The 20,641-nt window shown below is 33.0% G+C and overlaps 1 protein-coding gene across 1 annotated transcript; it reads right to left on the bottom strand.

Annotated features, from left to right (window-relative positions):
- Positions 1-1,734: 1,734 nt before the first annotated feature.
- Positions 1,735-19,767, bottom strand: LOC124359479 (probable cytochrome P450 6a14). Its single transcript, XM_046812241.1, has 5 exons — positions 19,652-19,767; positions 15,870-16,714; positions 15,058-15,276; positions 11,415-11,666; positions 1,735-2,045 (listed from the first exon to the last, which is right to left on the bottom strand). Exons 2-5 carry the CDS (start codon positions 16,711-16,713, stop codon positions 1,873-1,875), a joined length of 1,488 nt encoding a protein of 495 aa, XP_046668197.1. The 5' UTR covers position 16,714; positions 19,652-19,767; the 3' UTR covers positions 1,735-1,872.
- Between the last annotated feature and the right edge of the window lie 874 nt (positions 19,768-20,641).

Raw genomic sequence — 20,641 nt, 5'->3', positions numbered from 1 at the left:
ATAAAAGAAGGTGCTACCAATACCAGCAAGAATAAAGTTCCTCACGTGTAGGCTTGCAAAAACTGTTACCACTACTGATACAGAAGCCCAACACACTCCAACAAATTGGTAAACCAGACCTAACGATAACTCTTGCAGTGTTTCAACATGTTCTCTTAGTGATGTGCAGCTCTTGGACATCCAATGGGTTGCATAGTCATATACGTATAAGACACATTGTTGTGTACAACTACTAGTGAAGATACTACTGACAGATATTGAAACCAGACAGAAATGAACCATTGTGGAAAAGATATAAGTTGTTGTATTGAAATTAGCTGCAATTTTCAAAGAAATTAAAATTGACGTTTTCTGTATCAATTTGAATAATTTTTGTTCGGACTAACAAAATTTAAAAAATGTAAATTATTTCCCTATCTCTTGTAATGTAAAGTACTTACGTAGTGTAGTACTACTTTACGTAGTACGTGTAGTAAGTACGTAGTATGTAAAGTACTAAAGCTCTCTTTCAAATCTACCTAAATCTTCAGTTTATAATTAAGGTCTTGTAGCATTTATATAATTAGGTAATTAAAATTTGGGCAAAAATAAATAGCAAGTAAAATTTTACTTTTGGTATGGTCAAAAAACTTGAAATATTGCTGGTATTTGTTGGTAAAATATTTTATGCGTAATTAGAAGAATTAGCACGTATAATAAATCTAGCTTGTATCGCAATTTTAAAAATTTTTTCTATACTTTCTTAAGTATCAGTCCTAATTAGTTTTGAATAACTTATACTATGATAAATTAATAAATGAAGATCAAAGTTTTCATTGCTATCATCCCAATATGCTCCACGCGATTCTAAACATTCCGACATCCTCTACTTCCCCATACATCCATTCCTGTCAAAATTTAAAGATAATTGTTATTGAATATCACATTGAGAACTATTTATCAAAGTAAATTTTCAACGATATCTCATGGAAATATGATTTCCATTTCGTATACTTTCGGAGCTTTCTTCAGGTCTCGACATGTTTCAATCTATCATTAAAGAAAAAATAAATATATATATATATATATATGAGATAAAAAAGAGATTTTTTTGTGGTTTGTGCTATGAAAAAATAAAAACTAAATACGACAGTGTTATCTAACACCTAACAATATGACAACATGACATTGTTAAGGAAACGGAAAGGTATTCATTAAAATATCAGGTCGTTGTCCGCCGTCTGTTGGTCCGTTCGTCAGTTATATAAAATGTCCTAGAGAGTTGAAATTAGGTGAACATGGTCCAAGAAAGAACGCTATCTATTTTGGGGATAAAAGGACAATTCGTGTATCCGTCTACAACTGTTTGTACGATCCTTCTCGATGGAAAGGTATTTTAAATATGACACTTTTTTGGGGATTTTTATAGGTTTCTATAGGTCTAAGGAAGAAATGTATTGAATTTCGGGGCAAAAGAGCAAAGGACAGTCCTGCCATCTGTGCAGTATCTCTTTTCATAAATTCGGCTGCGTCCTTTGATACTCTATTGTGTCGATTTATGCTCAACACAAACCATGAAAGATTAGCCAACATCAAAACCTGATGAAAATTAATCCATCCACAAGTGTGTTATAACCCCAACATGTTACCCCAGCTAACTAACGAATTCTTTATTCCATACACTTGTAATGCTCTTTGTAGTAGGTACATTTCATAGAAGTCTGACATGTACGATCTTGGTAAAAATAAATCAAATACTTAAAATATATATATATTTGATTAAAATAACATATAATAATGCTTTACAACATTATAGTCAAACACACTATAATAGTTTAATATTTCACTGCAGTTTTAAGACATTTAAAATGAGTTACTCATATAATGATATATTTATTGTTTTGTTCGTTTAGTGAATCTAAGATTGAAGGTAGTCTCTGCGTTGTAGAACTCAAGCTGAGGGTTACGCTCCAGGCTGGAGGGTGTGTCTGAAGCTGGAGATAGCTGGTAATTAGACAAGATGGTGGCCAAAGCGAACTTTACCTGGAGCAATCCAAACTTCATGCCTGTAAACAAGAAACGCCCTTAATTAGATGTTTTATATCAGAAAAGTCCAATAACCAAACATGTAGTCAATTATGTATTATCTAATACAAATAATTTTATGGGTAATCCCAACCTGAAACCATGATAAGTGACCTACTCAGATTAAATCATAATAATGAGATTTTCAAAATATTTATCATTAGTTCCGCTTTAGTCCCTGTTAATTCCTATAAAATAATGTATAATACAAGCAATATTAATAATTTAAAGCGGCCCATACACTAGACGTGCATTGCACGCCGTACAGTTTTTTATGCTGGCACGCCGTGCATTGCACGTCTAGTGTATGGACCGCTTAAAGCAATGTGAGTAGGCCCATCGTTACTAAATGACATGTAGTTTGCCCAACTTTATGTAATATTAAGATTTACTTCACATATACTGTATCAATAGTTTTTTGTTATTTCCTGTTAGTTCCCGTGAACAAATTTCGTTTCAGCAATTTTATTGTAACCATTTTACAGCCGTAAATCTATGGCTAGGCATCTTTACACCAGGTATTCAGCGCACGTGTAAAGCGGCCCATACACTAGACGTGCAATGCACGACATGCCAAAATTGGACGAAACGTGCCAGTGTGTGGAGGTCCCCGTGCTAAGCACGCCGTGCATTGCATGGCACGATGGCAATCAAGATCGGTTTGATTTTCGGCGTGCCGTGCCACCTGCCGCCGTGCCATCCTGCAAGTGTGTGGACCAGTCCCGCGCCACGTGCTGAGAGTGGAGTGTCTTTTGAGGTTATTTTTCGTTCTCTCGCGGCAAATACTCTCCTATATTTATCACGTCGACTGCTGACACAAAAATTTTTCGTGGAACTAACCGTTGTTCCGCCGTTATAGCTTTTCTCAGATTAGTGTCTTGTCTTTCGATGCGTGGCCTAACCTTTTCAACACATAACTAAATGTTTCGTCATCCATTCGCAAGTAGATCCTGTAATCATGTTTATGATTTTCACGTAAGTCTTTCAGTAGTCTCATATCAGAATACATTTCTCTCTCTTTTAACCAATTTTTCGTCCATAATTGTCTTCTTCTCTTCTTCACTTTGCTATCGTCATGAACCGCACCAATCAACAATACTGTTAACGCTTTATGTTTAGTAGTAAAGTATAAGAGGCATAGTAGTAAAATATCACAGCACGACAATACTACACAATATCACAATACCACAACCAACTTCTAGCACGTCACGGGACTGACTAAACTGTCAGTGTGTGGGGCACAAAGTGCCATGCCAAGCACGGCGTGCCAGTATAAAAAACTGCACGGCGTGCAATGCACGTCTAGTGTATGGGCCGCTTAATTGGCGTCCGTCAGTCAACGTAAAAACAAACAATGACAACGTAAATTTGAAGGCGCGGGCGGTCGCCACGGTGTCGGCGGTACTCTAACCACCTCCCCCCCAGCCACACAACACACCGCACCAATATTACTCACCGTGACGACTGACAATCCTACACTTTGTGATGTAATTGTAATTCTGTAATTTAGATTTTTTTACAGATATGTATGGATTGTTTAAATAGTGCAGATAACGTTTCACTGTTGACGTTTAGTATATATAAATCTGGTGTCGATATCGCGTTGCTATACATACACAAACATCCGATTATTTAGATGCCAAATATCTGCCCCGCGCAGGTCTTGGGAGAATGTGAGCCTCGAGTGGCAAAAAGTTTGGGTGCTTTGTATAGCGGATGATGCGTGCGCATGCCTTTTTGCATTCTCATCAAAAGTCGACACTTGTGTATGAACTGTTGCCCGTGATGGTTCAGTCGAAGTGATTTCCGCTTAATCCCACCTGGATGTTTACCTGCAATAAAGTTAAGCGAACAAATGTTTTTCTTTTCTGTAAGTGTTTTATTCTTTACATAAAACATATTTTTAATGCATCATTTTTATCAATAAGTATGTCCATATCTTTCAAAATATTAATTTAAAGAATTCAACACCAGTGTCGTTTGCTTTTATTATGGGGAGGCCCTAACCCATCATCTCATATTGTATTAGTAGGGAAGTGATGATGTATAAAATGTACAGTTTATTCCGAAAATAAAATATACAGAAATATGTGGACGAAGTTGATCTAAACAAAGCTGATTCATCTACCATTATATTATGTACACAGAGTAATGATATATATATATATATATATATATATATATATATATATATATATATATATATATATTCTCATGTGTAGTTTGAGGTATAGCTCTATCAATAAGATGCTTAGAACAATACGAGTTAATTTTAAAATTTAGTTTCTCTATTCTCTATTGGAGATACTCTCTAGTAATATCTCGCAATAGATATCTAGTTTCATATCTGTATTGTATGATATCACTAATAATATATTGTAGTTCTTAATAAACTTAAACTTTAAGAAACTCGCATACTCCAAATTTACATAGTTCTGTAGAATCTATCTGCTTTTCAGCTGTTCAAAAATGTATCATATTCATTAATGACACTATACTTTTATATGCTGCAATTCATGGTTACATCTACATCATAACATCAGGGCACAGACAGGAGCATGATTTATTTCATCATTGTTAAGTTTCAAGAACGATGGAATGATGGATTTAAAGTTAATCCAAGTTAGTAGTTTCTGTATTAGTAAAATCTCTGGATGTTTGTATTTCATTATTCGAAGGACATTATGAAACACAATTAACATTTCAACTTTAAAAATGCTTTCTAAAATGTAATCTTCTTTTGCATTTATTTTTTAATTTACATAAGGTCACTGTCTTGATAACAATATAAGTTAGTTTTCATACAGTCTACTTAATACAACCACTATATGACAGAAGATGTGGGTAACTTTTGCATGTATTTCACCCATAACAACTTCTAAAGCTGAAAATAATCTGAGTGTTTAATTGTATACTTGTATATTTCTAACATTTTTCGCCTCATAACATTTTGTTACGTTTTACACCCTTTTAATTCATAACTTATCTGTATATAAATTTAAATCGTCATTTACTATGGGTTTTACGGAACAATAATTGAAAATCCCTAATTTTTATAAATAATCATATTAGAGCCTTTTCAAACCTTTTTTCAAGTTTATTCTTAGACACCAAGAGCTCCTGCTATCTCTCATGAAGTTCTCAAGAGGGCTATTTCCCAAACAGAATGAATACTTGATGATCATGGCCGTGTAACCCCGCCCTACGCATAAATGTTGGCGGATAGTAGACAAACTGTTTGAAGAGATAGCACGATCTAAATATGTATACCAGTATGTACATGAATACAGGTATACAGGGAAGGGGGGATTGTTTGCCCTGGGCAGCAAAATTATAGGGGCGGCAAAAATATAGAAGGGCGAGTCGTTGCGTGAACTGTTTAGCGTAGCTTTGTCAGCCTCCGCGCCAGTTGTTTTATTCCAGAAAAGTATAGATACCTGAGTTTAATTTAAACGTTAACTATAGACTAAATTAATATCAGAGCTATAATAACGGAAGTTGTATTAAAAGTTAGCTTTTTTATATCTGCGTCTCGAAATATAACCAAATTATGATATAACTTAATCCAAACTGCAATGAAAATAATTGAAAATTCTTTAACTTGGAAACTTCAAATCCGTTTAAGGCAAAATGTTTGTTCAAGACAAGTACAATAGTGTCCATCTTAACTTTTATTCTTGACCGGATGGTTAAAAAATGGCATCGATCACGTTAAATGAAGTTCATAAAGCCATTCATTATGTTGGACATTTAATTTTGTCCATTACCGCTATTTAAAATTATGTTATTTTAATACAAATTTATTTGAACAAGGTTTGCTTAACTTGCCGTGGCCGGTGAATGCTCGTTTTGACGCATAAACAGCCAGACTACCGAGGCAACAGCGCCCTGAGCAGTAAAAATGAGTCAACAAAAATATGTCAGGATTGCTGTAGATGGAGCTTACATTGGTCACAGTTAACTTACATGAAAAACATAAAACCAATATTTAAGACTTTTATTGTTTTGTGAGGCCTTTCGATAGCGAGGTTAAGGCCTCACAAAACAATAAAAGTCTTAAATATTGGTTTTATGTTTTTCATGTAAGTTATATGTCAGGATGTTAAAAGTTTCAAATATTATACTAAAGTATTTTAAACCTTACAATATTTTAACGTATCTCTGTTTTATTTTGTAGTCTTAGAACAAGAAGTTGAGAAACCCCTCATTGCATAGTCCAAAAAAGACTGTTCGGATATGTGCCAGCCTTCTGTTGAGAACCATGAGTAGGGATAGCGTGAACTATATTATCTCAATCATGTTACTTTGAATAAGGGGAAACCAGATCTGGGCCAGATTTTCCAGTCAAAGCAGGCAGGAGTAACACGTCCTTATGATCAAGCTAGGCTGCCTTTAGCACTTGGACTGGACACGTATTGGATAAGCAAACGATGAAATTGCTACTCTCATTTTGTCGGACACGGGCTCCACGCAATTGAATGGGCCGCCACACATGGATAGAGCGCCTGTGTCGAGACCACGTGAGCGCCTATCTCAGGAAGTCGTGAGCCACTTGAAACAGTGTCGGATACCAAACTAAAATTTTATGTCTCACGGTATCCATCGGAAGAAAAAGGTCCGACCTTGCGCACACAACGGCAATTATCCTGACCTCACTTTAGTCACGTGAATATGTTCTTTTGTGTTGTTTTGTATCACGAGTTTCAAGATATTATTGACGAATCGGTATAGATGTGGCAAAGTTAGTGATATACGACACCACTTGATATACGTGATATACGAAAAATCACAACCAGGATGAAACATATCCAACATTTGGACAAACTGACACAAAGCACTCTGCAACATTATATTCTTCTTGTACATTTACGCTGAAGGTTTAACAGGCAACTAATAATATTTTGATCACTAGATTCAAAATGTGTCTCTGTCGCAAACTATCACACACTGGAGGAACAAACTGTCAAAATGCTTTCGACAGAATGACTCGCGACAATTTCTTACAACGCTTAACTCCTTCAGTGTGTGTTCAACCTAAGGGAGTACCATCCACCTTCTTCTTCCCGTGACCTCGTCCTGCTCGGCATTTTGTTTCACTATGCCATTGCTCTCAAATATACGAAATCGATTTATGGGGCTTACAAATCTGAGGAAAGACATTGGCTGACAGTTATATATATATATATATATATATATATATATATATATATATATATATATAAAACCAGGTGTCCCAAAAGTCCCACCCCCCCCCCTTCTAACTTTCGAACGGAATTAAACAAACCAATATCCTTTGGGGGGGGGGGGGTAGTTATATAATGACAAATGATGATTTTTGCGCTACATGAGAACTTAGCCCCTCAACCCAAAATGGTGGGTTGGGGGGTCAAGTCAAAAATTTTTAAAATGCAAACTCCCATCAAATGACACTTCATTTTAAAGGTCTTTGCTTTTATATAAAGCCGTGACTTTGATTCGTTTATGAATCAGCTATTACATTGTCTTAACTTGGATGAATGTCAAATATTAGTACTGTTGCCTGTGCCATTGTAAAGATTTATAAATAGTGAGTAGTAAATAATTTTAATTACTTACTACATAATTATAGCAACATTAACAAAACGTATTTTTTTTAATGCAACTATAAAAATGTTAATATATATATATATATATATATATATATATATATATATATATATATATTATTTTTTTTATTTTCCGCCATCTTTCTAATAAGAAACTATAACTTCAGTTCTATCATTGGTACAAAATACCGTGCATATAATAATAATTATTAATTAGATTTAGATTATTTACAACGGCATAAAAGTAAGTTATAAATTGAAGGAGTTGATAAGTGACTAAGGGCGGCAATTTTAAGGCTTGCCCACTCTAGAAAAATATGTAGCTGCGGCTCTGCCTAGAAGTCAACGCGTTGTCTTGGCAGCTGTACGTCAAGTATTACAAAAAAAATAACCCCTTACCCCACAAATATCCACATAATTTACCAATTTTGGAACGGAGATGAATTTCTTGACATATAAGACTTTTTCAAGGATGATATTTATACGAATCGTAGTTAAACAAACTTTCATATATTACATCGTAGACATTTACAATTACAAGTATTACATCTTTATTAATAATGTAAATTTTGTTCAACAATTGTATTGTTACCATGAAAACAACAATAGTAAAAATTGTGTTATATATTGCAGTGATTCTCCGCAGTGTGATATACAGAGGCGAAGATATAGTTTTACGCCATAATAAACCAGGTCTGGCGCTACCTACGCTTCACACAACTGGTGGGCATCGAACCTACGTGACAGACTATGTCGGTTGGCTCAGACATTCTTCAAAACGATAAGTCCAAACTATAATCATACGGATATATAATTAATTTGTGTGTGGTATACAGCATACAATAGACGCCATCTGTATATTGCTGTAAGAATTATTGAGTTTGCTAATTAACATGTTGTATTGCAATACAATAATGTCTAAGGTGAACTGGACCTAAACTCAACCAAAATTGAATCAACCCTTCCTACCACAGCTACGTTATGTGTAGAAAATTCAGTAGTTCCTCCTTAGTGATGGAGTCAGATACATTGAAAAACATCTATTTATAGTCGAAATTATGTAAAGGTTCGTTTTTCGTTTTAAGCTTCTCCAGATTCCAGGAGTCAAATCTGTGGCAGCGTCTGGTAAATGATGCTACAATAAAAGGAAGGTGAACTGGAGCTAAACTCAACATTTAAATAGAATAAACCTTTCCTGCCAAAATTTTCTTACTTATGATATTCCCATGTATTGTCCTATTACTACCATGTTCCATATTTGGTCCTAATCCTGCCACTTTCCACGCATTTTCCTATTTCTGGAATGTTACGTACATTGTCCTAATTCAGATATTTTCAATACATTTTCCTACATTGGCCAATGTCCATGCATTTTCCTAATTTAGCTATTTTTCCATGCGTTGTCCTAATTATGTCATTTTCAATACATTTTTCTAATTCTGCCATTTTACATAAATTGTCCTAATTCTGCAATTTTCCATACGTTGTCCTGCAGTGGCCATTAACCATACCATACATTGCCCTATTTTTGATATTTTAAACCAATTGTAGTATTTCTGAAATTTTCCATACAATGTCATTCAGTCAATGTTAATGTTCTAACTGATATTTTCCATACATTTTCTTAATATTGCCTAAATATATATATATATATATATATATATATATATAATCCAAATTCTGACTTTTGCAATAAATTGTCCTATTTATAACATTTTCCATGTATTGATCTAATTATGCTATTTTCTATACTTTGTCTTAATTCAGCTATTTTCGATATATTGTCTTAATTCAGCTATTTCACATACATTGGCCTAATTCAGCTATGTTATATACATTGTCCAAATTCTATCATTTTACATACATTGTGCTAACTCTGTCATTTTCCACACATTAGTGTAAATCTGTATGTTTTTATAAGATTTTCCATACTTCGTCCTGATTCAGCTATTTTCCATACATTGTCCTAATTCAGCTGTTTTACATATATTGGCCTAATTCAGCTATTTTACATAAATTTTCGAAATTCTGCCATTTTACATAGGTACATTGTTCTAATTCTGTCCTTTTCCATACATTTTCCTAATTCTACCAATTTACACACATTGTCTATCTCCGTCATTTTACATTCATTATCCGAATTCTGCCCTTTTCTATACATTTTCCTAATTCTACCAATTTACACACATTGTCTATCTCCGTCATTTTACATTCATTATCCGAATTCTGCCCTTTTCTATACATTTTCCTAATTCTGCCATTTTAAATACATTCTCCTACCTATGCCATTCTCTATACATTCTCCTACTTATACCATTTTTCATTCGTTCTACTATATCTGCTATTTCTTATATATTCCCCTAGTTTTGTTTTATAGCCTCTCACGTAATATTCTTTTCACCCACAATTTTTTATATTTGATCTGTATTTCTCTTTCCATAACATTTTTGAATTGATCGTACCACCGATTAAAATCCTTTCATTTTACATCTTACATTTTTAATTCTCGTTTCTATGATCACTTACTCTGTTTTCTATTTATAAACCTAATTTAAATTTATTAAACATGCCCTGGCCTCCAGTGTTTTGCCAACCCATATTTCCTTTTGATCCCATTCTTTATTTCATTGAAACTCTTTTCTAAAACACGTATCCATATTTTCAAACACTATTTTACATAAATTGGCCTAATTCAGCCATTCTACATACATTGTCCAAATTCTGCCATTCTACATACATTTTCCTAATTCTACCAATTTACACACATTGTCTATCTCCGTCCTTTTACATTCATTATCCGAATTCTGCCCTTTTCTATACATTTTCCTAATTCTACCATTTTAAATACATTCTCCTACCTATGCCATTCTCTATACATTCTCCTACTTATACCATTTTTCATTCGTTCTACTATATCTGCTATTTCTTATATATTCCCCTAGTTTTGTTTTATAGCCTCTCACGTAATATTCTTTTCACCCACAATTTTTTATATTTGATCTGTATTTCTCTTTCCATAACATTTTTGAATTGATCGTACCACCGATTAAAATCCTTTCGTTTTACATCTTACATTTTTAATTCTCGTTTCTATGATCACTTACTCTGTTTTCTATTTATAAACCTAATTTAAATTTATTAAACATGCCCTGGCCTCCAGTGTTTTTCCAACCCATATTTCCTTTTGATCCCATTCTTTATTTCATTGAAACTCTTTTCTAAAACACGTATCCATATTTTCAAACACTATTTTACATAAATTGGCCTAATTCAGCCATTCTACATACATTGTCCAAATTCTGCCATTCTACATACATTTTCCTAATTCTACCAATTTACACACATTGTCTATCTCCGTCATTTTACATTCATTATACGAATTCTGCCCTTTTCTATACATTTTCCTAATTCTACCAATTTACACACATTGTAGAAAAACTCTTTTCTAAAACACTTATCCACATTTTCAAACAATATCTTATAATCAGATAAATTTTTTTAATAAGTTGTTTCCTAGATCATTCCAACCACAATCAATCTTCATATAAATCACTGTCTTTCAACACATGCTTGGAAATTTTAATATAGGTAATGCTATTACAGTTATTTTACTTAAAAGTATTTTTATAATTATTTACAGGAACTACAAATAAAAAAATTTACATTAAGATCTTTTAAAGTAATTGTGTTGACAAATATTTTGTTTGACCATTAGCACCTAAACCCATCCCTTAGCTGTAATGTATTATTGTTTTGTCTGATTACCTATACACATTCTATGACCGCTGCCGAAGGGTAAGAAAGCGAATTGGTGTGTCTCTCTTGAGTTCTCCTCAGAGAAGCGGTCAGGATCGAACTTGTAAGGGTCCGGGTAGATGTCGGGGTCGTGGTGGATGGCGTAGATAGGGATGTTCACCAACACACCCTTATCGATGACGAGGTCGCTATTGGGAAACGGGTACCTCTTAGTGCAGGCTCTTGTCAGGAACGGCAGGGGAGCGTACATCCGCAGAGTCTCTGAAAGTTGGCGATACAATTAAAAAATATCAAAGAATGGCATTTTTTTATCTCATTTAAGCCTCAGCGTCAGCTATACCGGCTTCGAAGTGCACTGGTTTGTTATTAAAGTACCAACTACATGATTGGACCTCCCCGGGATTTTAACTCGTGATCTCTCGGTTTGAGAGCCGAGGCTATAACCATTACGGAGGAGGACTAAGAATGGCATTGATTATGATCGCAACATTAAAAGAGTAGCCTTGGCGTAGTTATATAAACGTTATCTTATGTTTCAACGTAGCTCTTAAACAGAAATTTAAACTTCTAGAAACAGTTTAACACGTAAAAATAAAGGAAAGGGTTTCCTATAAGAGCACGTCCTAAAATGCGTAATTTTCAGTCCAGGATTTTTGAAGTTAAAATGTTTATTCTAAGAAGCCATTGAAGCTATAATGCTGAAAGTTTGATAAAAATATATAACTGAAAATCTACACAACTTTGTAACAGTTAAAATGCAAACCTACCAAAACTTTAGTGTAGAATTCCACGAAAACCCAATTAGTTATAAACACATTTACTACACTAAAATTTTTAAATTTTATTTTACGGTGTTGTATTTGTAAAAAGGGCACAAAAATGTAAAAACGGAATGAAAGTATTCTAAAACAAGTCACTAATGAAATTGCCAAAAACCAAAGTTCAATAACCAAAAATACCCCCTACACTGGAACACACTAAAATAAAGAAATTAATATTTTACACTATACAAATTTATATTATTTTAATTAGCATAAACCTCTGAGTGTTACAGGAAACAGAATTACCGTAAGAGATCTCGGGTTAGTTCATAGGATAGCTTGCGGTCACGAACTGAGAATCCGCTTTAACATGGAGATGCAGTTAAAAATTGTGTTATAAATAAAACTCGTCTCATACCCATACATTTTTTGCTTCAGATGCTCATATTTTAACGTTTCGTTGCTAATGAATAGCTAAACATACTGTTATTTCTAAAAACAAATGGTATAGCATATGTATGCAACTGAGGATAACTGAAGGAATGGTAGGAGGTTTTTATGTTGGTGTTGACCTTTTCCCATAAATCGGCAAAATCTGTGATAAACATGACAATATGTCTTCACTTCAGTAACTTAAATCTCCCCACCCAACGAATAAGATCCTTAACCTCGTGGGTTCAAAAATATATGAGAAATTTTTTAAGTTATAGATTTATTTAATTTCCATAAAGATTCAATAAAAAAGTACTTGCTCCACCGTGACCCGAACCCGGGTCTCTCACTTGCAGGGTGAGTGTGCTACCACTACACCACAGAGTCTTCTCTTTTTACGATTCAATTGTTAGTTTGGTTATTTTAACAGAAATGTGACGGAAATAGCCACATAAAAATATATTACATTTGGTTCTAGTCCCGCGAAGTAAGCATTTTTTGTGATTCAATCTTTATTTAAATTATTGATATATTATCGAGCACAATTGAATTCATCGTTGTAGGGAGGCGTTTTCAACATTCAATCCACATTTCAAGCTTCAATATAAAATATTACGAAGAATGTTACGTTTACGTGAGTAATATTGAGATTACCCACAAAGTGTCGTGATTGGTTAAGAAAACATGCAAAAATACTAACCTCAAGCTTATCTATAGGACACATCTATAGATAACCAAATGGTCATTATCAGATTTTACAAAACAAAGTATTGTGATAAAAATTATCATTAAAACTATCGTGGGTTGACGATGTAGATAAGAGAAATCTTTAACATTTTCATAGAGAGCGCCGAATAAGTAAGAAGAGCTACTTGGGCACAAGTATGGATCTGTTCTGCAGTTTAAGTGATTTCGTGATGAGGCATGATTAGGCTTTTGTATATAAATACAAGATGTCATTAAGGGTATCGTGGTCCTCACACATGTCCGTAAATGGTCTGCAATACTTTCAAAACCTTTCCTTAGTGAGGATCTAAGAAGTAAGACCAACTTGTCTACAAAGTTCCAAGTAAATCTGTTCTGTATTTTTTGTGATTTCGTGATGAGTCAGCCAGTGGATTTGGTATATATTCAAGGTGTCCAAAAAGTCCTGGGACGATTAAATATTTTTTTCAAAAGAGCTACAGTACTTGGTTTCTGGACACTTCCTCAGGAGGACGGCCCACATGTAGCGGGAACGATTTTAAATATAAGCATAGGTTGGTATAAAATAAAAAAACTCGAGCTCAAACGGATACCCGAGCCGGGTATGGAAGCCGTTCAAAGGTGGCTTGAATTTACAAATACGAGGTAAATGTTACCAAGGTCATGAGAGTTTGATTAATTTATTCACAGGAAAAACTAAAGCAATTGATAATAGCTCAAGCATCAGTGGTTTATTATTTACATTGTAAATGGCTGCCATTTCCGGTTCAATTGTCCGTTTGAGGTCAGGTTTGCAGCATTGTACTCTATTAATAAAACCTTTTATTTCAAGTGCATACCAACCTCTGCTTACTTTAGCAATTTTCTATTCAATGTTTGTAGCCGTACCTCTGAGGAAGCAATGGGCAATGGATATGTGTTAAATTAGATTCTAACGTCTAGTAAGTCTGTATCAAGTTCTGTAGATCTATCCTCAATATTTAGCCGTTCCGGGACTTTTTGGACACCTTATTGTAGATACAAGGGGCCATCTACATATTCATTACAAGTATTATGGTTCCTCTCATATATATATATATATATATATATATATATATATATATATATATATATATATATATATATTTAATGTCAATATATATTGAATCGCTTGCCGGGTTATATAATATATATATATAAGTCCCGGCGAAGCGAGTACATTTTGTGATTCAATATATACTGACATTACATTAGGCTGTTGCCACTTATACAAATTATATATATATATATATATATATATATATATATATATATTATTGGGTAAAGAATAATCTTGAAGCTAATATTTTACAACATCTTTTTTTACTTATGGGTTAGTATTTGTTTTTCTGTTTGTTTAATTAAATATGTTTATAACACACACACGCACACACACACACACACACACACACACACACACACACACACACACACACACACACACACACACACACACACGTGAGTTGCTTATTGAAAAAGCTATAGTATATAGCTCTACTTTGAATATGTTATTGAAAAGTTTCTGAAGTGAACCATAGATGCGTGTGAGACAAGTTCCTATTTATAACGCAGTTGTTAACTTGTAACGTTAGACGTGGAGTCCCAGATGCGCGACTGGCAACTAACGCAATAGCTTAACATGCTATAATATCTATTTTTTATACTATCCTCCATCAGTTATGACAGAGTATATACATTGATACATATATTTACTACTGGTGTGGAAATAATTTTACCATGTACGACTTGGTCCATGTATGCCATCTTCTGTAGCGCCTGGTTGGTTATCTTGCCGTACTTGGCCAACAACTCGTCTATTTCCTGACGAAGTTTCTCCTGTATTGACGGATTCCGGGCCAGCTCGTATAGACAATAGCTGGTGGTAGAACCCGATGCCTGGAATCCCGCCGCGTAGAACAGGAATGCATGTGCCATCATTTCTTCCAGTGTTGGCGCTAACAAAATATTGTGTTTTTTTGTTATCAAAATCAGTGTTGCACTGCTTATATATCCTTTTGCTATATATATATATATATATATATATATATATATATATATATATATATATATATATATATATATATATATATATATATATAGGAGACTTACCACTGACAAACAGAATCACTATTAATATGCTTGTAAGTATCTAGCAAAATGTGCTTCTTGAATTTATATTTCAATAAATATTTTAATTTATCATGAAAAAGTCTATATTCTTTTTGACGAGCAATTTTAATACTTCGTTACATTTTAAAAAGTATTGCATTGATATTCAACCAAAAAATAACATTATTTTATAATAAGTAGCAGCTCTATAAAATTCCAGGTGGTTATTGTTTATTTAGCAATGTGAAAACATGTTATAGCTAACTTAGCATAAAGGTGTCTTCAAAAATGTGGGGTGTTCAAATAAAAAGTTTAATGAATTGTAATGAAAATTGGTAGTTTTTTCTGTGACAAAATTTTTAATCTAATGACCACAATGATTTAAATTCTAATATTTGTAGATGTTGGTAAGTTTGCAGAATGGTTTTGATTTTGTTACCTGTGTTGCCTTGTCCAGCGTGAGAGGGATTATTTCTTCTCATTTTCATGAGTATGTCAACAATATCATTTTTCACGACCTTGTGCATTTTGCGGTATTCTAGAGTCTCCCTCATGACTTTTCTCAGAATTACCAGTATCTTTGGTTTGATCGATTCCATAGCTTTTGCTGATTCAGGAAGCCGTAATAGCGTCACTAATCTAAAGAAGAGCCACCGTTTCGGTTTAAATATTAATTGCCTCACCCTGAAAAAATCGTCGCCCTGTTCTTCCATGAAGTTGATCTCAAGCCCAAAGAAACAAGTAGTAATGATGGTGGCGGTAAATCTGGACATCAGATACTTCACTTCAAAGTCTCCTTCCTTCAGTACAACTTTGTTAATGTGATCTGTGAGTTGCTTTGCGCATTTCCACATCGGTTGGAACATGTCCTTTATCTTTTCTGAAGTGAATGTTTTGATCAGTGATGTCCTCATGTCCCCTAAAAATTCACTTTCCAGCGCAAATAAATGTCTATAACCAACGGGAAGACCTCTGGCAGTAAAATAATTAAAGTCTTTCGATAAAATCTGTTTGCAGACATCCAAGTCAATAATCATAAGGATTGGTACTCGGAAGGCGAATGCTCCGAAATATTTATGCCCCGATCTCTTTTTCTGTAAGTACATTTCTTGGGTTATGGTTCCAAAATCTATCTCATCAGTGTACGGTACACAGAGATTTTTGAGAAGACATAATGGACTGACATATGTAATATGTCTTTTCTTCCAGTAGTTAAGGTTGAAGTAGTAATAAATGAAGACCACAATAATAACAGCAAGTCCTACTAAGAGCTCTAGGGACATTCTGAAACAGTGATAAAGCTTATAAAACATAATTCTATAGATATTTACACATGAACCATTTCCACTAACAGTTCTAGCAACATTCTCAAGCACCAATAAAACAAAGATATATAAAATATCAAAAACATTGAAGAATAACTTGAAACTCTGTATTGGTTAAGATTACCAAACGAACTTATTTAAGTTATGTACAAATACTGCTTCTATAACAAGATTAGTTTTGATCTACTACAAATTACAGAAGAATTTATACAACTATATACAGTCATGATTATAAATATATTTATTATAAATGTATAGTTTCGTATTATGGTGATTTTGTTATCGGGTGTCATTATTGGAGAAAATCCCAAAAATATTTCGGAAACCGCATCATGAAGGTTATTGCAGTAGGCAAAATTCTTCGAAATCTACCTAAAATCACTATTCATACATTGATCCAGCATTTTAGCCCATTTTTATTGGGTGAAGAATAATGTTGAAGTTAATGTTTTACAAGATCTTTTTTTACTCTTTTTTTACTTTTTTACTTTTTAGATGGGTTAATATCTGTTTGCCTAATAGTTTAATTTTTTGGGGTACACGTTTATTTCCCATGACATTTAAAATTTTAAACCTATTTAATGAATATTTTTTTAAACCATTTTGTAGTCAGTTGAATGAAATATGTTTGGAACATGTGGGTTGAGACTTGCAGACATGGTGTAAGAATATTGATATAGCCCTTATAACGCAGTTCTTATCTTTAACTGATTACAATAGAAAGGACTGCCCTTATCTCATTATTATAGCTATAATTTAGTTTACTCAACTCTGAAGTTCAGAACAGGACGAGCGTTTGTGGTATCTTAGGCAAGCTTTATTATCTTCACGCCCTACTAACCTATTCCTGTAAGAGGACGAAAGTTCTTGAACTTTCAAAACCAAAATTACGAAGCAATATTATGCCGGTAACGGGTACAACGAAATTGGTTATCATATAAAAATATGTAACTAGTTTTAATTTTGTATAAGGCTATAACCGGCCGAAATTAATGTTGTTTAGTATTATATGAAGTATAATTACAAGCGTTTGAATATAAATGAATTGATTAAATTATGTGATGAATATTTCTATGTATTTAGTTCTACAAAGTAGCGAAAATTTATATAAGAATACCTGGAAATGCGCCTACATTTAGGTTAGGTTAGGTGATATATATATATATATATATATATATATATATATATATATATATATTTCAATAAACATTGAATCACAAAAAGTACTTGCTCCGCCGGGAGTCGAACCCGGATCTCTCACTTGCCGGGTGAATGTGCTACCATTACATTACAGAGCGCTTACTTTTTCCGATTCAATTATTTTGTATTTGGCCGTATCTTTCACATATGCGTATATATATATATCTTAGTTTTATATTTGATTTAGCTTTGTTTCCATATCACGAAAATATACACACATTTGACAAGCCTTCTTCTGTAAAAAGACAACTAAGATGGTTTTACAACTTTACTTATTAGGTTAAGTATTAGAGAGGGCTTCTCAGCCCTAATTTCGCCTGGTAAAATAAGACATCTTTACTTTACTTATCTACTATTTAGACAATCTAGTTGCCAAAACTTTAAAATTGCTGATGTACGATTACAACAATCTTAAACGTATAGTAAAATTTAGATAGTGACTTTGTCTTCTATGTTTAATACCTAATATTTGCTAAAAACGTACAATTAAGATAATATTTTTAACAAAATTTTAATTTAAAATTTTTTTATTCTATGCTCAACAGCGGTTGCAGAAAGTATTGACATAAGAAGTGTTGTTTCTATCAAGCTTATTCTACGCTTTCACACTATAAATGTAAACAATTAAAAATAGTGCTTAAGTTAACTAAACAAATTATTGAGCTGTCATAAAACAGTGTTTACACAGAACAGTCGATTACATTTAACGTAGACTGTTAAATGTTTCATTTAATATTTAGTAACTTTCCATACAAAGTTACGATTTTTCGTTAATTTAGATACCATTAGAGCATAGCCTGAGGGGAGTTTCGATATAAGAATAGGCCTATATTCATGCCAGAAACCCTAATTATTTTCATGCAATTTTTAATTAAAATCGGTTGGATAGTTTAGTCATGAAAACAAAACAAACAAACAAGGCACTTTCCGATTTATAATGTTATTAGGTTATGTAGCCCATCTGGATGGTGAGTCCCATTTAGACCTGATTGATTTAGTTTGTGGGCATTAAAATGAATTTATATCACATTAAGTGAGTTTAGAGTTTAAAATTCTTATACGTTATTCTAAATGGACCATAAATTACTCGTAACTGTAAAACGTTACCACAATGAAGTGCAATAGTCTTATCTTTTAGGTATAAGTCTAAGTAGAACTAAATATTGCATATAAAGATATTTTTAATCGAAAACATTCATAAAAATTATTTTACCAAGTTATTTTATAGAAAATATTTTTGATTGATTAAAGTTGATTTCAATGTTAAAAATATGATTAACAACTTATCGTTATAATCTCAAAAGTTGTTATTGGTAAGAAAAACTACTTATTATGGTAAGAAAACTAGTTTTTTTCGAAATCTGGAACACGCACGAACGTGAAAGTGAGAACTACACCATGAAAGTCACGGTTTTCCAAAAAGATGTGAGAGACCGGTGAACGTAAAATCCTTTCACCGATTATCTCTGTTAAGTTCCCTACTACGAGTATTACTACGAATCCTATCGTAAATTTTGCTTCGATAATTTTATGTACCTCGTACAATTCAAGTATCGGCAATGAGATCGTAATATTCTAATTATAAATTGCACTTGCGTAAAGTCAATGAATCTCGTACAGAAAAAGTTATGCAAATAAATGTTTATTTACACTTCTAAATATGCAACTTATGTTTAAGGTTATGAGTAATACTCACTTGTCAATAATTGACTTTGTAACACAAGAGGAAGAACTCTACATTCACAACGTGCTCGTTACAACCATGTCCACATTCTACTGCATGAAGACTGTCTACATTCCTGTAGACTCGACAGAAGGATATCAGTGCCTCTATTGTCAGAGACCGTTTCTTATCTACACATTTCTATTGTTGCATTTATACTATTAATATTAGGTACAACATATTCTATTAAAGGTATGATTTTGTATGAACACGATGGATTAACTAATTATTTTAATCACATTTATTTAATTGCATTACGAAAGGAAACGTATTCATTAGTTAATGCTTTTAACTGACCATTCATGATATTCATTATTATTTTTTATTACTATTTTGGCCATAAAATGGGAAAACTTGTAGAAATCAACTGAATAACCTGCTTTTGTGATTATTAAATACAAATTTCCGGTTAACTAGTAAAACATTCTAAGATGATACGGAATTAGAATCCTGAAATTGTTTTCATACCGTACTTTAATGTCCTTACAAGTGTGTTTAGACAGACGGAAACTTCTTCGTCATTGAAAGTACAATTAATTCTGAAGTTACTTTTTAAAACCAGAAGAATTTTGTGTGCTGGCCAGCGAGTAAACGTAAATGTAACAAATATTTCCCATTTGAAAAAATAGAACATTTGATTTAAATTCTATTACGGCAAGCATTAAAACGTAAAATGAAATTGTATTTAAGCAAAGAAACTAAGGTAATTATTAAAAAGACATTGTCATATTTTTATTCGCTTTCAAATATTTTATTTCTAATTAAAAGCTATAAAATGTGTTTTTACTATTCCTTTTACGAAAATGTAGTTTTTCTCCCCATATCTCGACTAAATGTATGGATAATTAAATTATATTGTAATTAGTTTGGACAATATTCAGGATCAACTGAATATTCTGTATAAATTATGAATTTTGTTAATGTTTTGTTAGAAATTTCCAAAACTTTTTAATACAAAATTCT

Source organism: Homalodisca vitripennis, chromosome 4 (genome assembly GCF_021130785.1).
Source record: "Homalodisca vitripennis isolate AUS2020 chromosome 4, UT_GWSS_2.1, whole genome shotgun sequence".
Lineage (NCBI taxonomy): Eukaryota > Metazoa > Arthropoda > Insecta > Hemiptera > Cicadellidae > Homalodisca > Homalodisca vitripennis.
The sequence above is the reverse complement of the archived record's forward strand: the minus strand, read 5'-3'. Positions and strand labels throughout refer to the sequence as shown.

Bases quoted from the DNA above. Each gene is read 5' to 3' on its own strand.
- LOC124359479 (XM_046812241.1), bottom strand. From the start codon at position 16,713: ATGTCCCTAGAGCTCTTAGTAGGACTTGCTGTTATTATTGTGGTCTTC. The intron at 11,667-15,057 runs GTAAAATTATTT...GCCAACTTTCAG, and splicing joins CATGGACCAAGTCGTACATG to AGACTCTGCGGATGTACGCT. The intron at 2,046-11,414 runs GTAATCAGACAA...TCTTGTTTACAG, and splicing joins CGGTCATAGAATGTGTATAG to GCATGAAGTTTGGATTGCTC.